The sequence below is a fragment of the Gobio gobio genome (genome assembly GCF_949357685.1).
Source record: "Gobio gobio genome assembly, chromosome: 10".
NCBI classification, from domain to species: domain Eukaryota; kingdom Metazoa; phylum Chordata; class Actinopteri; order Cypriniformes; family Gobionidae; genus Gobio; species Gobio gobio.
The window spans coordinates 43,015,965-43,042,071 of record NC_137116.1 but is presented as its reverse complement, the minus strand read 5'-3'; the positions used below and the strand labels follow the sequence as shown (position 1 = coordinate 43,042,071).

Here is a 26,107-nt window from a genome sequence, read left to right as displayed (position 1 = left end):
CAAATAACTCGTTTTTTTAATCATTCAGGCAAGTGTTATACATCATTATAATCTGTTAAGTTTCTATTTTTTGTGTGTGTACAGTCACAATAAAAACTAAATGTTTTGCTTTTTGCAAAATAAAAAAAACAAACATTATGCGCGATCTGCAGCCTCTCTCTCAAAGACATTCATTCAGATAGTCTTCAGAAAAGGAACTCTAGCTTAGTGAATACTTGTCTCACAAACATGAGACATATGTCTAAAGAAACGTTGAAATGTCAGGTTTTAAACAAAGTAAACCAAATCGAAAACAAATATTCTGTGTTTATGTAATCTGTTCGGAAAGCGATACATATCAGTCATCCGCGAGCTACTTCATTATATGCGCTAATGCGACCACGCCCACACAGAGCGCGCGCTCTCTCAGATTCAAATACTGACGATCCAGAGTCGACACCCACACATCAACTCATACAATCATATCTAGTGAAGCGCTATAACGTTACTTCAGCTACATCGTTTTGAGACGCGTTTGAGCAATAATCCTGGATTTATTCTCCTCATGCAAAGCTGTTCATTTCTGAAAGCAAAGAACTCCGCCGCTGATTGTAAGGTCAGTTTATTCTGTTAGCATCTCTGAATATTAAATGCAAAAAGACTGTTTAAATATGAATCCTGTTGCAACATTAAATGTCATTAGACAATATTTATTTGGCTTGTTTTGGACAGATTATAACGTGTTTATTGTAAAAGAGCCTAGTGTCACATCAATAAAGCTTTTATTTGCAAATGTCTGCTCAGATGCTATAAATATAGTACCAGTCAAACGTATTTTGCTTCATATCGATGTTTAAATATTATAGCCTAATGTTATTTTTTTTAATTTAATATCAAAGTTTGTCAGAAATTATTCTGGAGTTTTGTTTTGTAGAAAGTGATTTTTGTTTTGTTTTGTTTTGTAGAAAAAGAATTGCTTTCTTTAAAGGGAATTTCGTTTTGTATAAATTGTATCTTAATTTTAATAATTAATTATTAAATTTTTTTTAGCATGAGACTACTTTTAAAAACATAAAAATAGTACAAAAAATGTAGAAAAAAAATGCTCTTAGTAATTTTTGTCTTGTTTCTAGTCTAAATATCTAAACATTCTTAAATCAAGATGCATTTACTAGATAAGTAAAATTTTCAACTAAATAAGAAGAGCATTTTTTTTTAAGTGTAGTAAAATCTTTTGATATTTTAAAATATAATAGGCCTTTGATTACTACATTCTAAATACATTATTCTGGAGTTTTGTTTTGTAGAAAGTGAATTGCTTTCTTTTAAGTGAATTTCGTTTTGTATAAATTGTATCTTAACTTTAATTATTTATTATTTTAGCATGAGACTACTTTCAAAAACAAAAAATAGTACAAAAAATGTTTTTTTTTTTTTAAATGCTCTTAGTAATTTTTGTCTTGTTTCTAGTCTAAATATTTAAACATTCTTAAATCAAGATGCATTTACTAGATAAGTACAATATAATGTCCTTTGTCCTGCTGCTCTCAGTCACATAAGTACCTGCATAATTATGCAGCTCATTATGCGGGCTATTGTGTTCTTTTGTTATATCAGGTGTTGTCTCATCATTATTCATTAGATATCACGCCTCCTCGCATACGGGCTTTGTGAAGAAAAACTGTCTTACAATTTTTAAATCAGTGTATTGTTTTATGTGAATAAGTAGGCACAATGATTCTCACATCAGTTTGAAGCAAAAACTCAATGCAAATACACTAATTTTTCAAGTCTTGTGAACACATATCTATTGTGTGTTTTGAGGCCTTCATTTTTATTTTCATGTTTTTTCAAAAATCATGCATAAAAAATTTTCTCTCAAAAATACAAGCATGTACATACATGTTGCTCAGGTATTATGGTAGCCCAGTTTGTGCTGAATACAGTGTAATTACACTTTTGCCATTAATATGTTTATAGGCAACTGAAAAAAAAAACACAAATGTCAGAGTATGTCAAAACTTCTAAAAGGGCCCCAAAACAGCTCAGACTCCTAGGGGTTAAAATATGAAAAATTTGGTTGGGAAAAAAATAACATTACTTTAGGATTATTAAATGCTAAAAGATTATAGCTTTTTTAATATACATGTCAACTGGCTTTAATTATAATTGTATATACAATTTGAAATGGCTTGATTGATAAAAAGTTGACATTAAAGGGTTAGTTCACCCAAAAATGAAAATTCTGTCATTAATTACTCACCCTCATGTCGTTGGACACCCGTAAGACCTCCGTTCATATTCGGAACACAAATGAAGATATTTTAGTTGAAAGCTGATGGCTGAGAAAGGCTTCACACAGGCCTCCATTGGCATTCAGTACATTGACACTTCCAAGATCCATGAAAGGCACTTAAAACGTCGTTACAAAGTCTATCTCACCACAGTGGCTCTACAATAATCATACAATGCGACGACAATAGTTTTTGTGCGCAAAAAAAAATCAAAATAACACCTTTATCCAACTTGTTCTCGACTTCCGTGTGCGCCTCCACGACGCATGCGCGAGAATATGACGCAGATCCGGCGTTCGGACATATGACCCAGAAGCGATTTGTTTACGAGCAGAGGAAGACGCGCGTGTCTAAGCTGTTGGATTCTACATTGATCGTGCTTTAGGTCTCGGCGTAGTGCTCAAAATGGAGCTTAAGTGTGTATTTCATCGATTCCCGAACACCGGCGCTACGTCATATTCTCGCGCATGCGTCGTGGAGGCGCACACGGAAGACAAGAACAAGTTGGATAAAGGTGTTATTTTGATTTTTTTTTGCGCACAAAAACTATTGTCGTCGCATTTTATGATTATTGTAGAGCCACTGTGGTGAGATAGACTTTGTAACGACGTTTTAAGTGCCTTTCATGGATCTTGGAAGTGTCAATGTACTGAATGCCAATGGAGGCCTGTGTGAAGCCTTTCTCAGCCATCAGCTTTCAACTAAAATATCTTCATTTGTGTTCCGAATATGAACGGAGGTCTTACGGGTGTCCAACGACATGAGGGTGAGTAATTAATGACAGAATTTTCATTTTTGGGTGAACTAACCCTTTAAAGAAATATTATTTGAATTTCCCCTTGTTAATTGTACAGGAATTTGGGGATTCAATGTGTAAATAGATTTATGACTACATTTTAAATCGCGGAAATATGTGAAATTATTTAGTTAAACTTTTTAATCATTTTGAACGCTCTCAAATAAAAAATCTAAATATCCCAGCCACTTCTCATCTAATTATTTTTCATAATCCCCCATCAGAGCTCACTACCCCGATCAGTGTGTTTTCCTTTGACCCTGCTATGCGTACCTGAAGCTCGAGGGGATGCGACGTGTAGCACTTGACCCTGCGAATAGCTTGAGTGCCGTGCAGTACCAACGAATGCCAGCTCAGAGTGCCGCACACACAGCTCAGGTCCGTCCTTTGCAGGCAATGCACATATACCTGCCAGATCTGCGCTGGGGAGGCCAGCCAAGGGTCACTGCCATAGAGAGATTGACACAGAAAAAGGACAGACAAAAGATACTTTATCACTTACCTCTTCATATACACTGACAAAATAGCAGGACAGGCCTGACAGGCCGCACTTCCCCTGAGAGAGACACACACATATCTCAAATCTTCAAAAAAGAGATGTTCAGAGAGACCCAAATGTCACCTTTTTTAAATTCATCCATTCACCCTTTCTTTAAGAGCATCTCACGTGCCAGCGGGCAGTCGTGTTCCCGCAGGAGTTTTGCAGATGTTGATGTCATTCTGCCTGCCGGGGTTTCTAGAGTTTGACTGTATTAAAAATAAAGTACTTTGCGCGTGAGCTCTTCACCCAGCCTGAGGGGGCTCGAGCTCAAGGGACAAAATTTGAAGAACGTTTGTACCGTCCTTGGCTGCCGAGTTGTCCTTAGCAACAGCTGTTGTTGATAGGGGAAAAACTACAGCTGATTGATCTCCTGGTTATTAAAATTTCTCAAAAACTCAGTTTTGATGAGTTACTGTGTGTCTGATGAGCTTCCCTGTTCAATCATTTTAAACCATTAAGTCCATTATGAGCTTGCTAATTATAGTGGATACCAATGCATTTGTTCCGCTGACAAACTACATTTTCATTTTTGAAAGATTAAAAGAGAAAAACAAGAAAGCATACAATTTTAAATAAGTGTTAAAGTAGGTATGTACTTTCATTTTGTCACAAAAAAGTGTACATATTATGGCACTTTCTAAAATTGTTTGAGGATCTCAACAAAGCAACCAATGCCATGAGTTTGGGGTGGGACTGTCTATTTGATGACCAATGGCAAATACACTATATTGCCAAAAGTATTGGGACAACCCTCCAAATCATTGAATTCAGGTGTTGCAATCGCTCTCAGGAGCTCAGTGAATTCAAGTATGGTATCGTGATAAGTTGTCACCTGTCCATTCGTGAAATTTCCTCACTACTAAATATTACACGGTCAACTGTTAGTGGTATTATAACAAAGTGGAAGCATTTGAGAACAACAGCAACTCAGCCACGAAGTGGTAGGCCACGTAAAATCACAGAGCGGGGTCAGTGCATACTGAGACGCACAGTGTGCAAAAGTTGCCAACTTTCTGCAGAGTCAATAGCTACAGACCTCCAAACTTTGAATGGCCTTCAGATTATCCAAGCAATCCATGTCTGGCAATCCGATGGACGAGTCTGGGTTTGGCGGTTGCCAGGAAAATGGTACTTGCCTTACTGCATTGTGCCAAGTGTAAAGTTTGGTGGGGATTATGGTGTGGGGTTGTTTTTCAGGGGTTGGGCTTGGCCCCTTAGTTCCAGTGAAAGGAACTCTTAATGCTTCAGCATACCAAGACATTTTGGGCAATTTCATGCTCCCAACTTTGTGGGAACAGTTTGGGGATGTCCCCTTCCTGTTCCAACATGACTGTGCACCAGTGCACAAAGCAAGGTCCATAAAGACATGGATGAGACAGTTTAATGTGGAGGAACTTTACTGGCCTGCACAGAGTCCTGACCTCAACCTGATAGAACACCTTTGGGATGAATTAGAGCGGAAACTGCGAGCCAGGCCTTCTCGTCCAACATCAGTGCCTGACCTCACAAATGCACTTCTAGAAGAATGGTCAAAAATTCCCCAAAACACACTACTTAACCTTGTGGAAAGCCTTCCCAGAAGACTTGTAGCTGTTATAGCAGCAAAGGGTGGGCCAACTCCATATTAATCCCTATGGATTAAGAATGGGATGTCATTAAAGTTCATGTGCATGTAAAGGCAGGTGTCCCAAAACTTTTGGCAATATAGTGTATTTATAATAGTAGATTACAAAAATTAAATCAGGGTTTCCCAAACTGGGTTTTGTGAGGGAACTGCAGGTGGTTTTTGGGTTGATAAAAAGAATAAATTAAATCATAAAAATGTAAAATTAAAACAAATTAATATTCTAAAATAAAAACAACTAAATTACTAATACAATTCTATATTTTATTTGTTTACCTGCATGTCGTGCGATCATTAAGCAACATCAGAGAACCATAAATATGTGGATGTGTGGTTAAATTATTGAAATAGGAGCGTCTGTCAAGTAATTGTAGTTTGGGAATCTCTTAATTAAATGTTATATAATTATATAATATTATATTAGTTATAATGTATTGTGTTCAAGATATTACAGTATAAGCATAATGCAAGTGAACTGTCTGCCTTTAATTAATATGTTTTGCTGTCATTCTCGCTGGTTCAAGTTCCAGTGAGAGATGTGTGATGTGCAGGTTCTAAAATTGTGTTTTTATTCATGTTCACTGATTATGAACTCAGAGATGTTGCAGATTTTGATGAATAAATGAATATTATGATCTGATGCAATCAGACAGTAAATGAGACATCCTGATTAAGCAAATGTCATTAATCACACATGAAGGGATTAATCAGGGACCAGGCTTTCAGACACACGAACGCAGCCAAAAACAGAGGTTCGCACACACACACACACACACACACACCTCTCAGTGCATCTGTAAGAGTGAAAATTAACAGGTTCTCACTTTCCTAAAAAAAATGACGAGTGAACTTTTATCCACATAACGAAGAAGGTGCAAGCGGAGATGTACGTACGTGAAAATGGTGATGAAGAATTTCCTAATCTGTGGACTTGGGCTACCAGGTACTTTCAGGTAGACATCCTGTGGTTCTCCTGGAGTCTAAAGTTTCAAAACGTAAGAAAATTAATCATAAAATAATAATGTTTAATCAGTAATGGTTATCTTATTAATTTTATTGGTTACTAATGAAAAATAAAAAAAGAATATTAAAGTCATTATAAGAAAAATATAAAAATAAATATTTTATGAACAATAAACACAAAAACATTCTTGTATGAAACATAATACAAATAATAGAATATAATATAATAGATTCAAATTTAAATATTAAAATGTATCAATAATGAATACCTGATTAATTTTAACGGTTACTAATGGAAAATTAAAAATATATACTGTGAATTATAGTCTTTTCTGAAAAATCTAAAAATAGTATACTTTTTCTGAAAAATCTAAAAATAAAACATTTATGACAACTAATTATAAAAATAAATAGTATTGTATAAAACATAATACTACAAATAAAAATATTTTATGAAAAATAAATAGTCTTGTAGCAGGTGTGCAGCCTTGACGTCACAATGAGTTAGCACAAAGCTTCAGACATTAATTAATAACTCATCCCCATTCTGATTGGCTGGCTGCTATTACGAGTGACTCCTGATTGGCTCACCAAGCTGGTGGTGTGGCAGATGACATTGGGGTCGCTGCAGCGCACATGAAGGGTGGCGGTACCATCTGTGAGCAAGTACAAAAGGAGACAGAGCACAAATGAGGTCTTTAGTTCAGGACTAATAGCAGACACTGAAGTGTGTTTGTGCGTGCGTGTGTTTATGTATGTGCGTACACAGCGGCAAAGATGTTTGTAATGAGCAGCACCTGCTGTGTCGTCCCAGGCTGCAGGCAGGCGAATGGCCTTCTTTAGGAAGGTGAGTTCAGGATGGTAGAAACGGAAGGTCTGGTCCACCACATGTGGCGTCGGTTCAACATCCACCTGGCAGATTGCCAGAGGCTTTCTGTCTTCCCCACGGAACAACACCTGTAAGACAAACAGATTGGTTGCAAGCTACACACATTCTGAAAGGTATTCCTGCAAAATGCTTAGGAGAACGAAATCTATTGGAATGTTCTGGGTTCAACAAGTTAAACCGACATATATTGACTGCATCAGCGACATGCTGTCAATTACCACAGACAGTCATTTTCTCCCACTTTTTTTATTTTTGCATGTACAGTAATGCACTTGCAATGAATGTCTATGGGGCAAGGCAATGTAGATGGTCTAAAAGCATTGTTTTATACACTCATATGATATGTACCGTATATACTTTTATTTATTTTTTACAAAAAAAGTTCTTTGTCTCATGGCTAAAATGTCAAAATGTTTATTTATTTATTTTTATAATTGTCCTGAGGCAATGCCTTGCCCCATTGATTTCCCTTATAAATGCATTACTGTAACTAAACTGACAGTATCAGATGAGAATAAAACAGAATTTTTAATAACATTTTAATAAAAGCTTAATAACAGCCATTTTGCTTCATAATTGATGAACTTTGCTGTTATAGAAATGAACTTAGCCAACACTGAACTGACTTGAACTAAATTACACTATTTGTCTTTTTCTTTTTAGAAGGAGCAACATGGAGTAAAGTGCCTTGCTCAAGGACACACTGGTGGTGACCGCTGGGATCGAACCAGCAACCTTCTGCGTATCAGTTCCATGGTTTAACCCACCGGACCACCATCTCATATTTGATGAAGTTCATCATTCAGTTCATCATTCAGTACATCATTCAGCATCATTCAGTACATCATTCAGTTCATCATTTAGTACATCATTCAGCATCATTTAGTTCATTATTCAGTTCATCATTCAGCATCATTCAGTACATCATTCAGCATCATTCAGTACATCATTCAGTTCATCATTTAGTACATCATTCAGCATCATTCAGTTCATTATTCAGTTCATCATTCAGCATCATTCAGTTCATCATTCAGCATCATTCAGTTCATCATTCAGTTCATCATTCAGTTCATCATTCAGTTCATCATTCAGTTCATTATTCAGTTCATCATTCAGTTCATCATTCAGCATCATTCAGTTCATCATTCAGTACATCATTCAGCATCATTCAGTTCATTATTCAGTTCATCATTCAGCATCATTCAGTACATCATTCAGTTCATCATTCAGCATCATTCAGCATCATTCAGTTCATCATTCAGCATCATTCAGTTCATCATTCAGTTCATCATTCAGCATCATTCAGTTCATCATTCAGCATCATTCAGTTCATCATTCAGCATCATTCAGTTCATCATTCAGCATCATTCAGTACATCATTCAGCATCATTCAGTTCATCATTCAGTACATCATTCAGCATCATTCAGTTCATCATTCAGTACATCATTCAGTTCATCATTCAGCATCATTCAGCATCATTCAGTTCATCATTCAGTTCATCATTCAGTTCATCATTCAGTACATCATTCAGTACATCATTCAGCATCATTCAGTACATCATTCAGTTCATCATTCAGTTCATCATTCAGCATCATTCAGTTCATCATTCAGCATCATTCAGTTCATCATTCAGCATCATTCAGTACATCATTCAGCATCATTCAGTTCATCATTCAGTACATCATTCAGCATCATTCAGTTCATCATTCAGTTCATCATTCAGTACATCATTCAGCATCATTCAGTACATCATTCAGTTCATTATTCAGTTCATCATTCAGCATCATTCAGTACATCATTCAGTTCATCATTCAGCATCATTCAGTTCATCATTCAGTTCATCATTCAGTACATCATTCAGCATCATTCAGTTCATTATTCAGTTCATCATTCAGCATCATTCAGTACATCATTCAGTTCATTATTCAGTTCATCATTCAGCATCATTCAGTTCATCATTCAGTTCATCATTCAGTTCATCATTCAGTACATCATTCAGCATCATTCAGCATCATTCAGTTCATCATTCAGTTCATCATTCAGTTCATCATTCAGTACATCATTCAGTACATCATTCAGCATCATTCAGTACATCATTCAGTTCATCATTCAGTTCATCATTCAGCATCATTCAGTTCATCATTCAGCATCATTCAGTTCATCATTCAGCATCATTCAGTACATCATTCAGCATCATTCAGTTCATCATTCAGTACATCATTCAGCATCATTCAGTTCATCATTCAGTACATCATTCAGCATCATTCAGTACATCATTCAGTTCATTATTCAGTTCATCATTCAGCATCATTCAGCATCATTCAGTACATCATTCAGTTCATCATTCAGCATCATTCAGTTCATCATTCAGTTCATCATTCAGTACATCATTCAGCATCATTCAGTTCATTATTCAGTTCATCATTCAGCATCATTCAGTACATCATTCAGTTCATTATTCAGTTCATCATTCAGCATCATTCAGTTCATCATTCAGTTCATCATTCAGTTCATCATTCAGTACATCATTCACCATCATTCAGCATCATTCAGTTCATCATTCAGTTCATCATTCAGTACATCATTCAGCATCATTCAGTACATCATTCAGTTATTTCCTTGTTCATTTTTGTGATGCTGCTTTGAAATAATCTGTATTGTAAACATATTTTGGCTTGTTTTTCAAACAAATGAATGAAACCGATCTTGCAAATCACAAAAAATGTTGTACTATCGCACCAAACTAGCATAAACCACCATAAACCAAAATGATGGTCTAAGCTGCTCTTTTCAGCAGAGGTGGTCAAGGTCTACCAATAAATGACAGACCTATCTGAAATCATTCCACACTGAATGAACAGCACTGACAGTATGTGCTGCGATATGAAGTACTGTGAGTCATCTGCAGTCTGAGTGCATAACCTCTCTCAGGTGAGATACAGTCGAGCTGGCTGTCGGATTCACAGCCCAAGACAACACATTGACACTCCTCTGGAGGTGATGTCAATCTGTGCACAGGAATGCTTGACCCCAAATGATCTAAAAATGATATGGGAGTTTTGTGTGTCGATGTGTGCGTGTCAGTAATACTGCAGGGCATCCGTCTCTCTGGGCTATATATATGGCATCAACTGCCCAAAGACATAATCAACTACAACGCCCTAGAATAGCACATCAACCCACACGTAGAGACTCGCTTCACAGTTGAAAGGTAGGGTAGGCCATTTTTTTTCATAAACACTTTTTGATATTCTGTTTGAATATCTCTTTATATCCTGAAAACAATCAATGATAGAAGTTGGTCTAAACATTTAAAAAATGTACATATATCGTTTGTGGAAGTCTCAGGACTAAAAATGTTTTCGTCCAATCATCACACATCATGCGTTCGCACCCATCTCGCGTTCCGTAAAGCTATGCAGAGTTGTAGACATACAGTCACTGAGCGCAAACAGCGCCCACTTTTTACAGTTCCTCCTGAACCAAAACAACAAGCTTATGCTGCTTTCACGCCATGTTGTAACTGTAATTTAGAGACGGCAACCTCTCATTTTCTACCCGGAGCTGTTCTCAGTCCTCAGACTTGGATTTATGAGTTCGGAGTTCTGAGTCTGCAGCAGTCAGGTGGTACAAGTCAGAGCTTTGGAAGTTGTTTACGTTTATTATTATTGTAATGTCATGTGGTTCGAGACGTGAGGTAATTTAACACCGTCTCTCGTGACGCTTTGCACACTGTGCTGTGTGCGTTCATGTCTTTTGGAAGGGCCGTGGCTTTGGAGAGCACTCTGAAGGGAGGGTGGGATCTCATGCTTTCAAAATGTAGCTTGTTATTGTTAGCAGCTCTGAAATTGCCTACCATACCTTTAAGCATCGAGTAAGAACTTTCACTGTCCTTCCAAAATATGAATAAACATGTTAAGATGGGTAATGAATAGAATCAGATGGAATATAATATAATTAATATATTATAATATACACTACCGTTCAAAAGGTTGGTGTCAAAAAAAGATTTTTTGAAAGAAATGAATACATTTATTCAACAAGGATGAATTATATTGATTAAATGTAACATTAGACTTATATTTAAAATAAATGCTGTTCTTTTTAACTTTTTATTTATAAAATAATTTTGATAAATGTATCAGTTTCCACAAAAAATATGTTTTCAACATTTATAATAATAAAAAAATTCTTGAACACCAAATCAGCATATTAGAATGATTTCTGAAGGGACATGTGACTCTGAAGACTGGAGTATTGGCTGCTGAAAATTCAGCTTTGTCATCACAGGAATAAATTACATTTTGAAATATAATAAAATATAAAACTGTTATTTTAATTTAATACAATATTACTGTTTCACTATATTTTTGAGCAAATAAATGCAGCCTTAGGGAGCATAAAGAGACTTCTTTCAAATACATTTTACAGACTCCGTACTTTGAACGGTATAATATTCTGTATATACAAAATAATATATACACACCAGTCGTGTGCGTGGTGTTTTAAAATGAGGAGGCAAAGTCCTCGCATTTAAAAATATATATATAAAATTGTTTGTTTGGTGGTTAAATAACCATTACATAAAAAGAGAGACCAAATACTTTCTATTTTGTATTTTTACACAATGTAATGTTCTATTCATTTAAACCAAGTATACATTTAAAGTTAGTGTTTTACTAATTGTTACATTTATTCCAAAATAATAAATAAAAGCTGGTAACAATTTAAACAATACATTTTATTTGTGAACTAATGTTCAGCTTTTCTTTTTAACAATCTGCTTATTTTCAGCAGTCATCAAGCTTGTACACACTGGCCACAGTGACTAATATGTACCTTTAATTTCCCCAAGCTGATTGCTCACTTAAAAAAACCCCAGAGACATCATGTATTCCAGCCATTTCAAGTTTGATTTTGACGTGACAAAGCGGTGATATCTCAGTGGCTGAGTTGTTTATTTACTTATGAATTAGTCTTCCCATTAATGCCATGCTTGTCTTCATTCAGGTTGATACCAGAACACACACTAAAACAAGAGGCAGGCTTTATCACAACAAACCAATCATATGATATATCCAATCATTACCAATCATATCCAATCATAGCGTGATGGAGCCATTGCCTCCTCTCACGTGACTTTTCCCCACTAATTTCTACTACCCCGCACAAAACTGTTATAGGACACTGTTACTTTATAAAAACGAGTGACTTTTACACTGTTTAATGTCACATTTTGTAATATGTGCGATGTTTTATTTTTTTGTATATATATATTATTTTCTCATCCAGTTTATTTTGAGGAGACACTGCCTCCCTTGCCTACTCTGATATACACTGTAGACTGTATACTTTTATTCTATTTCCACAGAAATGGTATAAGCAGGTAATCTCCTTGTCTGTCAAGTGTAGGGCAAAACTACCAAGAACATTTACAGTTACATGAATGATAAATTTAATTAAAACTGGAGCTATTCACTATGCACTGTTTATCCTTGTTTATGCTTTTGTGTGAGTGTGACGTGAGTCATCACAGACAGCGTGTGCACATATCAGAAACAGAGAGATAAAACGTGCATTTTCTACATTTGCTTAAATTTCCTTTATTTGGGTGTCAAAAATGATTGGAATTTGAAGGGCACAATAATCACAGTTATATCAAATAATTGTGACAGGCCTAAGCAGAGCTGAGTGTACTGGTATCTGAAAGCATTAATTCACCAAAATATTTAATACACATTGTAGGGGTGGTGGAAATCTGCAGGGTGAGTGTTAAGAATCTTTGTGAACCTGATTATGAAATATGAATTATCAAAGGCAATAGGATAGTTGATCAATGTTTCTCATTAACAGACTTATGAATTTAAAAGGCTGAAATTAATCAAATGGAAGTAATATTAATGGCAGGTTCAAATGAAATGTATTTGCTTCTTCAGGTCAAAAATTGAAAACTTATAGAATATAATGAGGATAACTCAATATAAGTTGTGTTCAAGAGCCAGCTCTATGTCTCAATTAAGCAGGTTACTCTTTAAAAAAAAAAAAGCAGATCTAATCATTTGGAGATTTCAGTATTTGCATACTCAAGTGGACAGGTGCCGTACTTGACTAAAAATACATACAACAACACAAAAACATGTAACTTCAGTTTCGTTCATGCAAGAGTGCATCAGTAACATTCAAGTTTAAAGGGGTCATGAATTGAGAAATCAACTTCTCCTTGAGCTTTTGATACATAAAAGGTCATCGTAATATAAGAATATCCTGTAAGTTTCGGAGCTGAAAAATTCCTTGTTAGTCAAATAAAAGATTTTATTGACATCAAACGAGAGATCTGCGAATGTTCTTTCCTGTGACGGCAGAGAGCAGCAAAATGCAGCCTCAAGACCAACACCTAATTCTGTAGTTCCGTCCACCGACTCGCGCACAACATGTAACATACACTCACCTAAAGGATTATTAGGAACACCTGTTCAATTTCTCATTAATGCAATTATCTAATCAAGCAATCACATGGCAGTTGCTTCAATGCATTTAGGGGTGTGGTCCTGGTCAAGATAATCTCCTGAACTCCAAACTGAATGTCAGAATGGGAAAGAAAGGTGATTTAAGCAATTTTGAGCGTGGCATGGTTGTTGGTGCCAGACGGGCCGGTCTGAGTATTTCACAATCTGCTCAGTTACTGGGATTTTCACGCATAACCATTTCTAGGGTTTACAAAGAATGGTGTGAAAAGGGAAAAACATCCAGTATGCGGCAGTCCTGTGGGTGAAAATGCCTTGTTGATGCTAGAGGTCAGAGGAGAATGGGCCGACTGATTCAAGCTGATAGAAGAGCAACTTTGACTGAAATAACCACTCGTTACAACGGAGGTATGCAGCAAAGCATTTGTGAAGCCACAACACGCACAACCTTGAGGCGGATGGGCTACAACAGCAGAAGACCCCACCGGGTACCACTCATCTCCACTACAAATAGGAAAAAGAGGTTACAATTTGCACAAGCTCACCAAAATTGGACCGTTGAAGACTGGAAAAATGTTGCCTGGTCTGATGAGTCTCGATTTCTGTTGAGACTTTCAGAGTCAGAATTTGGCGTAAACAGAATGGCCCTCATTTATCAAGAGTGCGTACACCAAATTTCCAGCGTACACCTGGCGTAAACCCAAAACCACGGTGACTTTGAGATTTATCAATATGGACGTTGGCGTACGGCACGCTCAAATCCTACGCCAGCTCAGGAGGTGGTGTACGCATGTTTTGAGTTAGTGCGAAAATGCACAGAAAAACAATTCCTAACACCACAAAACGCACTGACAAAGATATGCTATATTATGACCCACTGTAAAAAAACAACATCAACAACAACAAAGTAATTATAAACTTCAGTGTTTATTTTTGTGCAACATGGACTTTAATGTTTAATTTGTGTGACTTTACCAAAGCATTTGATTTGTAGGCATTTGTATTCCTCCAGTTGCGAGCCTGTGCGCTTTACCTGACGTTTCAGGGTTAGGCCTGGCAGCTGCGCACGGACTGGGACTGAAAATAATTCAGACTGACAAAATAATAAAAATGACATTCTTCTTCTTTTAAATAATAATAAAATAAATAATAAATATAACAACATTCTTCTAAATAACAATAAGCGTAATTAATAATAAAAATCATAATAATAAGAAGAATCTTACAAATTGTCATGCAATTATTAATGTGAATGAATGGTACTCCACATCACATCATCATCACTATTGTACACCCCAATACCTGTGATATGATACGAAATTAAATGCTAATTGTTTCAAAACACGTGCTGTAAAATAATGCATTGTGATAGGTAATTTCTCATCCAAACAGCTATTTAAACTGGATTTCCACCGTACATCAATTGTCAATGATGTCTGACTCTGGCTCCTCATCAGTGCCGAGACGCGCGCCTCTTTGTGGCGATCTTTATATCTGACCACTTTTTTTCACCTACAATAAACAAGAAAACTCATACTTAACTTGATCACTATTGGTCTATATTAAGCAATAAAACATTACCTCTGCTGGAGTGCGCTTCTCAACCCCCACACTATTAACAGTACTTGTAATTTGGGTCCATATTTTGTTTTTGTGGGCGCCTTTAATCCCACTCTTTAAACTCCCAAATTAAACAATTTAGTTTTTTTCCACTTCCCTGGTGATGGTCTCGATCTCCACGTCGGAGAAGTTTCGCTTCTTTGCCGTCTTCCGTGTGTCCATGGCGTAAAATGAGGGCGTGGGGGAGGCAGAGACTTGAATATATAGGAGCGTGTTATTCTAATGACGATTGTTTTCCGCTGCGGCATTTATCAAGGGCAGGTATTGCGTACACCTGGATTTCAGAGGTGCGCACAGCTTCATAAATCAGGCGTTGAGAGGAGTATAAGCATAATCTAACGCCAACATATACGCCCGTTTCTACGCAAGATTGATAAATGAGGGCCAATGAGAATATGGATCCATCATGCCTTGTTACCACTGTGCCGGCTGGTGGTGGTGGTGTAATGGTGTGGGGGATGTTTTCTTGGCACACTTTAGGCCCCTTAGTGCCAATTGGGCATCGTTTAAATGCCACAGCCTACCTGAGCATTGTTTCTGACCATGTCCATCCCTTTATGACCACCATGTACCCATCCTCTGATGGCTACTTCCAGCAGGATAATGCACCATGTCACAAAGCTCGAATCATTTCAAATTGGTTTCTTGAACATGACAATGAGTTCACTGTACTAAAATGGCCCCCACAGTCACCAGATCTCAACCCAATAGAGCATCTTTGGGATGTGGTGGAACGGGAGCTTCGTGCCCTGGATGTGCATCCCACAAATCTCCATCAACTGCAAGATGCTATCCTATCAATATGGGCCAACATTTCTAAAGAATGCTTTCAGCACCTTGTTGAATCAATGCCACATAGAATTAAGGCAGTTCTGAAGGCGAAAGGGGGTCAAACACAGTATTAGTATGGTGTTCCTAATAATCCTTTAGGTGAGTGTACATAAATACAACATATAATAAATACAAATAAATAACATAGGCCTACATGGAGCTAAGCAGGAGACGGTACCAAGCAATAAACACGCCGTTGAAGATTACAAAATAGTGTGCATTGCCTGGTTGTAGAAGAACACAGTCGCTGCATAAGCTTCCTTCGGTTTCCAATATTAGGAATGAGGTTGAACTATATTTTAACTATAGTTCCAGCTCACGTGGGGAAGACATTGCGCATTTGTTCGCTTCATCTCACCGCGTATTTGTTTGTAAACAAGAGACTGGATTTGCAGACAGAATGAGATTATAAAACGATGCAGTGAAGTTTTGCACACACACAGGCATGTACTTGGCTTGTGTGTGTGTGTGTGTGTGTGTGTGTGTTAGTGATGCAAGGATCGCAATCCACCGATCGGGCAGGCCAAGTAATAAAAAATAACATTCCAATTAATTGCTGGTGGATGAGAGTGTTTGTCTGATGAAGACATTTTGCGAGCCCTGTGGGCGAATCATTCTGGTTGCCGTTTTTCCACATTAGAAGTTTTCAAAACAATTCCCCACGTGTACTGATGGGGGACTCAAAACTCTTTTTAAAATACAAAACAGCAGTGGCCGTTTACTTCCAAGTCTTCAATGGGGCATGCCCATAAAAAATGAGCGTTCCAAGAGCTAGGCTCAATACCAAGGTAGAAAATAGCCTATTACTTATTCATGTTGATGTTTTTGAATGTTAAAAACCACGCAAACGTCATAAGTTGATCTCAGACAACAGTATAAAATAAATTAAAAAAAACTTTTTTCATGACCCCTTTAACTGTTGTCGACTATGTCGTGTTTTCAGTCTGGATTGTTGGAGCCACTGCACTTCTCTGTCTGAACAACTACTAATCGGGCTGTATAGAAAGATTCTGTTCCTGTGTGTGCTCAGCAGTACAGAGAGGTTCTTACCTTGATGGATTTGGCTTGAATTGTATTGGACAGATGTTTCTGAGCCATCTGTGGACTTCTTGAAATCTTTAAGCTTTTTGTATCCTGCAATATGACAGCAGAGTTATCATGAACAGTGCACTATTCAGTGAGATAAAAATCACATTCAAATAATGTAATTAAGGGATGGGAAAACTTTGTTTGGACAGGTCTGTTCAGACCGTCTGGATGAGGCTGTTTTTAATCCATTTTATTATCGCTGATGCTTTGAGTCATTTTAACCTCCCTTCTTCAGTTGTGGGTGCCTCTATGATACTACAGACTATAAACAAACACAAATCCAATTAATCCGGAAACGTGAACTAATTCAAGTCTCATCAGTGGAAAAGGGAAATGAGGAAACAACTGCAGTTTCTCAGATGACACATCGTTCTTGGTTGATTTACACTATGCTACAACATACAAAAACAATTACACAGTCCACATGTTCTCCTGATGATGTTGTTTACTAGTATCAGTAGTTCAGTAGACATTTCACAGTCTCCTGTTTAGTCACTTTCGCTGGGTAGTTATAGTAAATCAGTTATAGGAACTAGCCACCAGTGCGGTCCTCTAAGAACTAAATTTCCCCTATGGCCATTTTCTAGGTTGCATTCGCACCGGCAGTAGGAACTCTGAAGTGACATAAGCCAGCCGACAGCGACATCATTTAAGTGTAGCATTCAACAACGTCAACCACTGGAGGATGGAGGACCCTATGGTCGGAGATGTGTTTTTGTTGTGTGTCGTGGCCATGGGTTTCGTGATAATGGAGATGGAATGTAGACATACAAGTTATGTGATTAAAAGAGCGAAAAAGCGGGCTAAGAGATTAAATCTTCTATGACAACTTGCAGTGCTACATATCACTGTACTGAACCGTACCACTCGTTGGAAACGAGCCATTAGTTTGCCCAAAAGGCGCTCCTAGAACTAAAATCGTACCCAGTTCCTGAGGTACAAACATGCCAAAAAATTAGGCACTTCCCCCAATAGTTATAGGAACTACGAAAATGTCCCTCTGATGCAAAAGCCCATTTTCACTTATGAGAAGATTCACTTGTGTCCTTGCCTGTTTAGACTTTTTGTTTGTTTTTTTGTGTCTGAGGTGGCACATGTATATAAATTAAAATAATACTTTATTACTATTATTATTACCACCAATCAATATTTGGGGTTAGGGATGGAACGATTATCAGCTTCACGATAAACCACAGTAAAATGTACTGGCGGTTAGCAATACCATTTAAAATTGAATTATCATTAAAACTGTGTTTGATTTTCATGATTTTGAAAACTCGCGGTAAATCCTGTCCAGCCAGCATCAATCTGGTGCAGGCGCAGAGTACAATGTTGTTTTCAGAATGAGAAGAAATGGCGGAAGGCAGTGAAAGCGCTCGGCAGATTTTTCAGATCTGAGGTATGTCATATTTTGGCTTTTACAAAAGTCCAGAGGGAAACTTAATCGAGGATGACAATCCTGTCTGCAGATCATGCAAAAAAAAAAAGTCGCTGCAATAGGGCAAACACTTCAAATCTGCTGTATAGCGAATGCAAGGCAAGTTAACTTTGACCTCAATATTAAACCTATGTCTGGGAAATAATTGGACACAAAACTGAGTTGAAATATTTTATCTCACTCACTTGAAATTAACGTGAAGTTTCCGTGAAAGTTCGCAGCAAGTGGCTTTGAGACAAAGATGAACGAACACGTTCAAACAAGACTATTAAGGGGGACATTTAAGGGATAATAATGTATATTCATCATACACTTATATTACACAGATTTTTATTTACCATATAAATAATTACGGGGACATATTGAATTGAGATGTTTTAAATGTTTTAACAAAATGTAATGTTTTAAATCTTCCCTGTTTATAAATCCAATTTGTATAGTGTACAATCGTTCCAGACAAGATGATCACAACAAGTTATAGTATAATTATAGAAGTACTAGGAAAGTCCTCTGATTTCATTTTCAATACAATCAAAAATTGAGACGGAAGATGGCAAGTTACATTTGAATGAAACGAGAGCGCGTCCGTTGTGATGCATGGATGTGCGCTGTGTTATAATGCATTGCTATTGACGATGGTCATTATAGGAAAGAAATGCCACAGAATAGAATCTTGCTTAAAAAGTACATAGAGGTGCTTGTTTTATTTGTTGTTTGTTGATTTTCAAACATAAAACTTTAATTTTTAAATGTTTTCAGTGTGTGTATCAGTTCTTTTTGAACACTTTCATCTCCTTTTATCAAAACTGTGATAATATTGATAATCGTGAATACTTTGGTCACTATAATCGTGATATGAAATTTTCATACCGTCCCATCCCTATTTGGGGTGACAATAAAATGTTATATATAATATATATAACAAAACAAAGCAAAATAAAAAAAATAGTTATTAGTAGTATTGTCAATAAAATGTTAGTGTGAAAAGTACATTTAAAAACACATTTAAGTTTCCCCTACATTTACCTGAAGAGGGAACGTGCGACCACAGATGAAAGTCTGGAACTTGAAGGGGATGTGTATACTTTCTTTGGGCCGCAGGTAAACCTGTGGAGCCAGTGTGCTCTCCTTTAGGTGAAACATCTCCTCCTCTAGAGGAGTCAGAGTCTTTGTCAACTCCTTAAAATATCTCCACTCCTCGCTCTTCAAGATTACACTGAGGGATAAAAAGAGGGGGAAGATGAAAAACGGCAAAGAGAGACAGAGGAAAAGAAAAGAACAGCTTGAGGACTTTCTTTGCCTTGCCAGCAGTATTTTATTGCCAATGAAAAAGAGCGTATTTGAGTATGCATGATACAGTCAAGCATAAGCCCTCACAGAACTGAAACTCCTGGGAGGGTACGGTTTAAAGATAACACACACTGGGTGTGAAATATTACTTTCTGTTTCATAGAGACAAATTTCATGCACAAATATATGAAGGAAAAGGGCATTTGAAACATCAAAGGCAGCACCTCCGGGCCCGAGAAGGGATCATTCTCCATAAATGAAAAAAAGAAGAAAAAAAGAAATTTCAAGGTGTAAAAACTCTTTTGTACTGTATACACAAGAGCAGATGTGAAATCAAGTCTCAGAAAATTCGATCACATTTTCTCTTTAATAACAGAGAGCCAGGCAGGTGGCACAAAGTAAAGTATGTTTACGTGAACAAAAGCAAAGCACATTTCCCTTTCTTTTATATAGACGGATATACAGTAGGTAATGAGCTCTTTTGTGAGGGTATTGCAAAACAGGGGGGAAAATAGGGTGATAAAGAGAAGGAAAAATAAGTTAATTGAAATGTTATCAGACCTAAATAGGAAGTATAACCTTGCAGAATATCTCTTCACAGTAAAAAAGACAAAGCGGAGACAAATCAGTCTAGCCATAAAAACAGATGACACAAACAAACATGGCTTCTGGTGAGGTTGAGTAATGCTAATATACTTTTATTTAAATGGTTTCTCTCATGGTAAATGGAAAACGTCCGGTTACGTATGTAACCCTCGTTCCCTGAGGAGGGAACGGAGACGTACGTTAGTGACTAACGAATGGGGGTTTCGCTTAGAAGCCAATCATCTTCATCGTATTCAACAGCGCCCAATGGCAGTGCCAATGCCATGGGCATGCGGAATTTGCATGCGTAACTCCGCCCCACCTCGTGGGTATATAAGGAAGTACGCTGCGAACATCGCATTATGTTACTGCTGCAGGAGCCAAGACTGAACTCCGCGTTCCAGGCAGCACAGCTGACGTGGCTAAGGAAACGTACGTCTCCGTTCCCTCCTCAGGGAACGAGGGTTACATACGTAACCGGACGTTCCCTTTCGTTCAGTCACTACGACGTACGTTAGTGACTAACGAATGGGGGAACCTGTAAAACAGCGCCACTCAGCTGTCATCCAGTGCCCTGCGTAAGTGTGAGATCCCGCCACTTAAGGCCCTAGGACTCCCACTTATCACAGGATTACCAAGGTACACTGGGAAGCATATCCCAGTGAGGGAATGCCAAGGTGCCTACCGTAGGGAGGACTTAGAGAATACACATATGACCCGCTGAGGGTTGCATATGGAAGATCTCTAGGGTACCAGCCGAAGGTGGATTTTTAACCCTAGGGGTGGCAGGGACTTGCCAAGGGAAAGACACCTGCTCACTGAGGAGGCTTACGGTGGGAATACTCGTGTGGGGGTCGCCAGAGGGGAACCATGCACACGGAGCACCTGGCCGGACATGAGGGTCTGGGCTCGAAAGGGCAGACTGAACTGATGTCGGCGTCGACAGTGCTGGAGGAGCTCAGGGCTCTCGGGGAGCTCACCTGAGGAAAATATCGCACGTATCCAGTCATGGGAGTGGAATGGCGAGCAAGCGAAGACACCTGAGCGTGGTCCAATACCGGCCCCTCGGGGGGGCGAGTACAAAGTCGGACACTGGCTCCACTCGGAGATTGTAGAATCTGGCGAATGTGTTGGGTGTCGCCCAGCCTGCAGCTCTGCAGATGTCTGTTAGCGAGGCGCCATGCGCTAGAGCCCAAGAGGAGGCCACACTCCGGGTGGAGTGTGCCCTCACACCAAGGGGACATGGTCGACCTTGCTGCTTGTAAGCCAAAACAATGGTGTCCACCACCCAGTGAGACAACCTCTGCTTTGAGAGAGCACTTCCCTTCCGCTCTCCACCATAACAGACAAAGAGCTGGTCTGAGGTCCTGAAACACTGCGTCATGTCTACGTAGGCGCGGAGAGCGCGTACTGGACAGAGCAATGCCAAGGCTGGGTCTGCCTCCTCCAAAGGCAGCGCTTGCAGGTTCACCACCTGATCTCGGAACGGAGTGGTAGGAACCTTGGGCACATATCCGAGCCGGGGTCTCAGGATCACGTGAGAGTAGCCGGTCCGAACTCAAGGCACGCTTCGTCAACCGAAAATGCTTGCAGGTCCCCGACCCTCTTAAGCGAGGCCAATGCGGTCAGCAGAGCCGTCTTCATAGACAAGAGCTTAATCTCGGCCGACCGCAAAGGCTCAAGGGAGGCCTCTACAGAGCACTTAAGACTACTGAGAGGTCCCAAGAGGGAACGAGAGGAGAGCGAGGAAGATTCAGTCTCCTCGCCCCCCTCAGGAACCTGATGATCAGGTCGTGCTGCTACTTACCTTATTGTCTCCCAGGAGATCGTGGTAGGCAGATATTGCGGCCACGTACACTTAAGGGTGGAAGGAGACAGCCTTCGTCCCACCCCCTCCTGGAGAAACGAAGCACAGACCCGATCGGGCATTTCCAGGGGTCTTCCTGGCGGGAAGAGCACCATGTGACGAAGAGGTCCCACTTCAACGCATAGAGGTGTCGTGTAAACTCTGCCCTAGCGGAAGTGATGGTAGCGACCACCGCAGGTGGAGGGCTACTCAAACCAGCCGCGTCCCGTCCAGAAGCCACACGTGGAGCTTCCAGAACGCTGGATGCGGGTGCCAAAAGGTGCCCCGTCTCTGAGGAGTCTCAGAGGAAAAGGCCAGGGAGGGGCTGTCGCAAGGAGTAGCAGTTCTGAGAACCAGGTCCGGCCGTGCCAACGGGGCGACCAACATGACCTGCTCCTTGTCCTCCCTGATCTTGCACAGTACCTGTGCGAGAAGGCTCACTGGGGGAAACGCATAATAGCGTAGCCCCGACGACCAGCTGTGCGCCAGTGCATCCGTGCCGACCATAGGTCAGGGAATAATACAGGGAGCAATGGGAAGAGTCCTGGGAGGCAACAGGACTACCTGTGCGTCACCGAACCGTTCCCATATCAGCTGGGCCGTCTGGGGATGGAGTCTCCATTCTCCAGGAAGTGGCTGAAGCCGTGAGAGCTCGAGGCTGCACGGTTCAGGACTCCCAGGATGTGGACAGCATGAAGGGACCTCAGATGCTTCTGACTCCATAAAACGAGATGGCGGGCGAGTTGAGACATACGGCGGGAGCGTAGACCGCCCGGCCGTGTCGTCTGTCCTGACTAGTACATGTTGACCCTTCAGCAACGCTCGGAAGCGGTGCAGGGCGAACCGTACTGCCAGCAACTCGAGGCAATTGACATGCAGAAGGCACTGGGGTCCTATCCAGGAGCCCGTGGCTGCTTGTCCATTGCACATGGCACCCCAGCCCGTGGATGATGCATCTGTTGAAACAACAAGATGCCTGGAAACTCGTTCTAAGGACACTCGGGTCCGTAGAAAGCTGAGGTTCGACCACGGGGAGAGAGTCTGTAAGCAGGCCCGAGTCACTTGTACCCGGAGCGTGCCAGACCGCCATGCCCATCTCGGGACTCGATCGCGTAGCCCGTGCTGAAGCGGTCTCATATGAAGCAATCCGAGCGGCGTTACCGCGGCTGCAGATGCCATATGCCCCAGGAGCCTCTGAAACAGTTTCAGTGGAACCGCACTCTTGCCCTCGACTTGTCGAAGGGAAGTCAGCAGAGACTGCGCGCGCTCGCTCGAAAGCAGCGCGCACATGGCGACCGAGTCGATCCATACCGAGAAAGGAGATCCTCTGCGCGGGGCAAAGTTAGCTCTTCTCCCAGTTGACCCAAAGGCCCAGACGGGCTAGGTGATGGAGCACCAAATCTCTGTGTCCGCAAACCTGCTCTCGAGAGTGACCCAGTAAGCCAGTCGTCGAGGTAATTCAGGATGCGAACCCCGTGCTGCCGAAGGGGCGCAAGGGCTGCCTCGGCAATCTTCGTAAAGACGCGAGGGGACAGAGATAGCCCGAATGGTAGAACTGCGTACTGATATGCCCGCCCCTCGAAAGCAAACCGTAGGAACGGTCTGTGTCGAGGTAGAATGGAGACATGGAAGTAGGCGTCCTTCAGGTCGATCGCTGCAACCAATCGACTGGACGAACGCTTTCGAAAAGGCGTTTCGCTGTCAACATCTTGAACGGAAACCGGTGGAGGTAACGGTTCAAGACGCGCAGGTCCAGGATCGGTCAAGCCCACCGGTCTTTATGGGTACAATGAAGTACGGGCTGTAACACCCGGAATTCACCTCGGCTGGAGGGACAGGTTCGAACGCACCCTTCGCCAGTAGGGTGGCAACCTCCGCTCGCATGACGGGGGCATTAGCCCCGATCATAGTGGAACGGACTCCCCGAAAGCGGGGAGGAACCTGCGCGAACTGAATCGCGTAGCCGCACCTGACTGTCTTCGCGACCCAGCGGGACAGCCCTGGAATCTGAAGCCAGGCTCCCAGGAACTGCACCAGCGGGGTCAATCGGACTACAGGTGTACCCGGAGTGGGGCAGCGATGCAGCGTTACCGACCCGGACAAGGGAGGCTGTTGGGCGTCCCGGTGTGGGGGTGCGGTTAACGGCTGCGTCCTGACAGAGGAGACCAGGGAAGGACGCGCGTTCCACTGGGGTCTGCTCTGCCAGGAGGCTGGCGACAGAGAGGGATGCGAGTGGCGGGACCCGTGGGTGGCGCGCACTGTCATCACCGGTCTCTGGGTTCTCAGAGACAGGAACATGAGTTCTTCCCAAGCGCTGCTAGCCCGGGGGCCAGCAGCGGAAGGATTTTCCCCCGGCCCTCCACCGGGGGAAGGAGAGGCCCTGCTACCATCCCCTGGGAAGAACTGGAACCCATCTCTGAGTTGTCCACTTCCAGCGTGGCGTTTAACCAGGCTGGGGAGCGGACTGGGCGTCATCCTCAACCACCTCCACGGCGCGGCCCGGGTGAAGGCTGCTGCTGGGGCCGGGCGGGAGGAGGGAGGGCGCCCTCGGCGGCGAGCGGACTGAGGCGACTGAGCCGGCGGCTGGTGCAGCAGCTGGCCGCCGGGGCAGTACGTGTTACAGCCTCAGTCTGCTCTGGGGCGGCCGAGAACTGTTGGGCGCAGTTCCCAGCCGCGCCGCCGAAGAGGCCAGCCTGGGATATGGGTGAGTTGAGGGGGCGGGCCCACTCAACGTCCTCCAAATCACCAGGTAAGGCCAGGTGTTCTCCCGGACCACAGCTGTGGACATCTCCCGACCCAGGGAGCGTGTGGCCACCTTCACCGCCCGGGGGCGGGATCAGTCGCGGCACGCAGCTCAATGAAGAGCCCTGGGTCGGCTCCACCCTTGTGCATGTGCAACGGGGCGGCGGCCTGCCCGTAGCTCTGCAGGACCACGCCACCGAAGTAGACGAGCCCACAGGCTTTGGGAGGGTGCTTAGGACAGCCACACCACGCCACGTCAATCCCTCTGTGGACACCGTAGTGCGCAACAGAGAGTTCAACAGTGGGGGTGAGGGGGCCCCAGTGTACCCTAGGCCGCGGCCCCATCAAGGGCAGAGAAGGTGGAGGAGGCCACCAAACGATCGCGGGAAGCACGGGGACTTCCAGGACCGCGTGATCTCCTCATGCACCTCAGGAGCGAAAGGCATTGGGGGCGGGGCCCAACAGCTGTCGGGTGCCGTCCCCAAAAACCAATCGCGCAACCACGAGCACTCGCGACTGGGCGGAGTTCCACACCAGCGCGAGACTCGCGGCTGCCCGAGATAACATGGCTGTCAACCTTAGGTCGGATCAGGCAGCGCTGACACACCCGGAGGCGGAGCACAACTCCTAATCGTCATCCCCAAAGGACTCCAGCCCACCTTGGGATGCGGCGATCGACATCTCACTGCTATCTGGAGCGTGAACGAAACGAACGAGGCGTCAGAGACGGGCCGCTGTTTCAGTCCAACACTCGCGGGTTTAAGCAATGTGCAAGAGGGGGCGTGGCCCGAGGAATGATCGTCGGGGTTCTTAATACCACGGCACCGCACTCAGGTCACCCTGGCCACCAGCCAAAGTACCGCCTCACTCGGAGACGGTAGATTGGGGTGTGGCAGAGGGGACTCTCTCTCCTCACGGAGATCACTGAGTCTCGACCGCAACATCGCGATGGTCACGTTCCCGCAGTGGGAACATGACGCATCCACAAACACTGCCCGAACGTGCTGAAGCCCAAACACATCGAGCAGTGAATGTGCCCATAGACAGCAACGGAGATCGATCGCACCCGGAAGTGCACGGGCGAACCGTCTTGAAAAAGACGTGCCACGCGCAAG

At 41.8% G+C, this 26,107-nt stretch overlaps 1 protein-coding gene across 1 annotated transcript in view; it reads right to left on the bottom strand.

Moving 5' to 3' along the window:
* The window catches only part of nphp4 (nephronophthisis 4), a 268,868-nt gene that overhangs the window by 6,875 nt on the left and 235,886 nt on the right, over positions 1–26,107 (bottom strand). Inside the window, exons 21-26 of the mRNA XM_079826906.1 lie at positions 19,556–19,745; positions 17,053–17,136; positions 6,995–7,154; positions 6,789–6,853; positions 6,129–6,214; positions 3,343–3,514 (exon numbers count right to left, since the gene is read on the bottom strand). Of these exons, the coding sequence (XP_079683032.1) occupies positions 3,343–3,514; positions 6,129–6,214; positions 6,789–6,853; positions 6,995–7,154; positions 17,053–17,136; positions 19,556–19,745 (757 nt within the window). The remainder of the gene's footprint in view (positions 1–3,342; positions 3,515–6,128; positions 6,215–6,788; positions 6,854–6,994; positions 7,155–17,052; positions 17,137–19,555; positions 19,746–26,107) is intronic.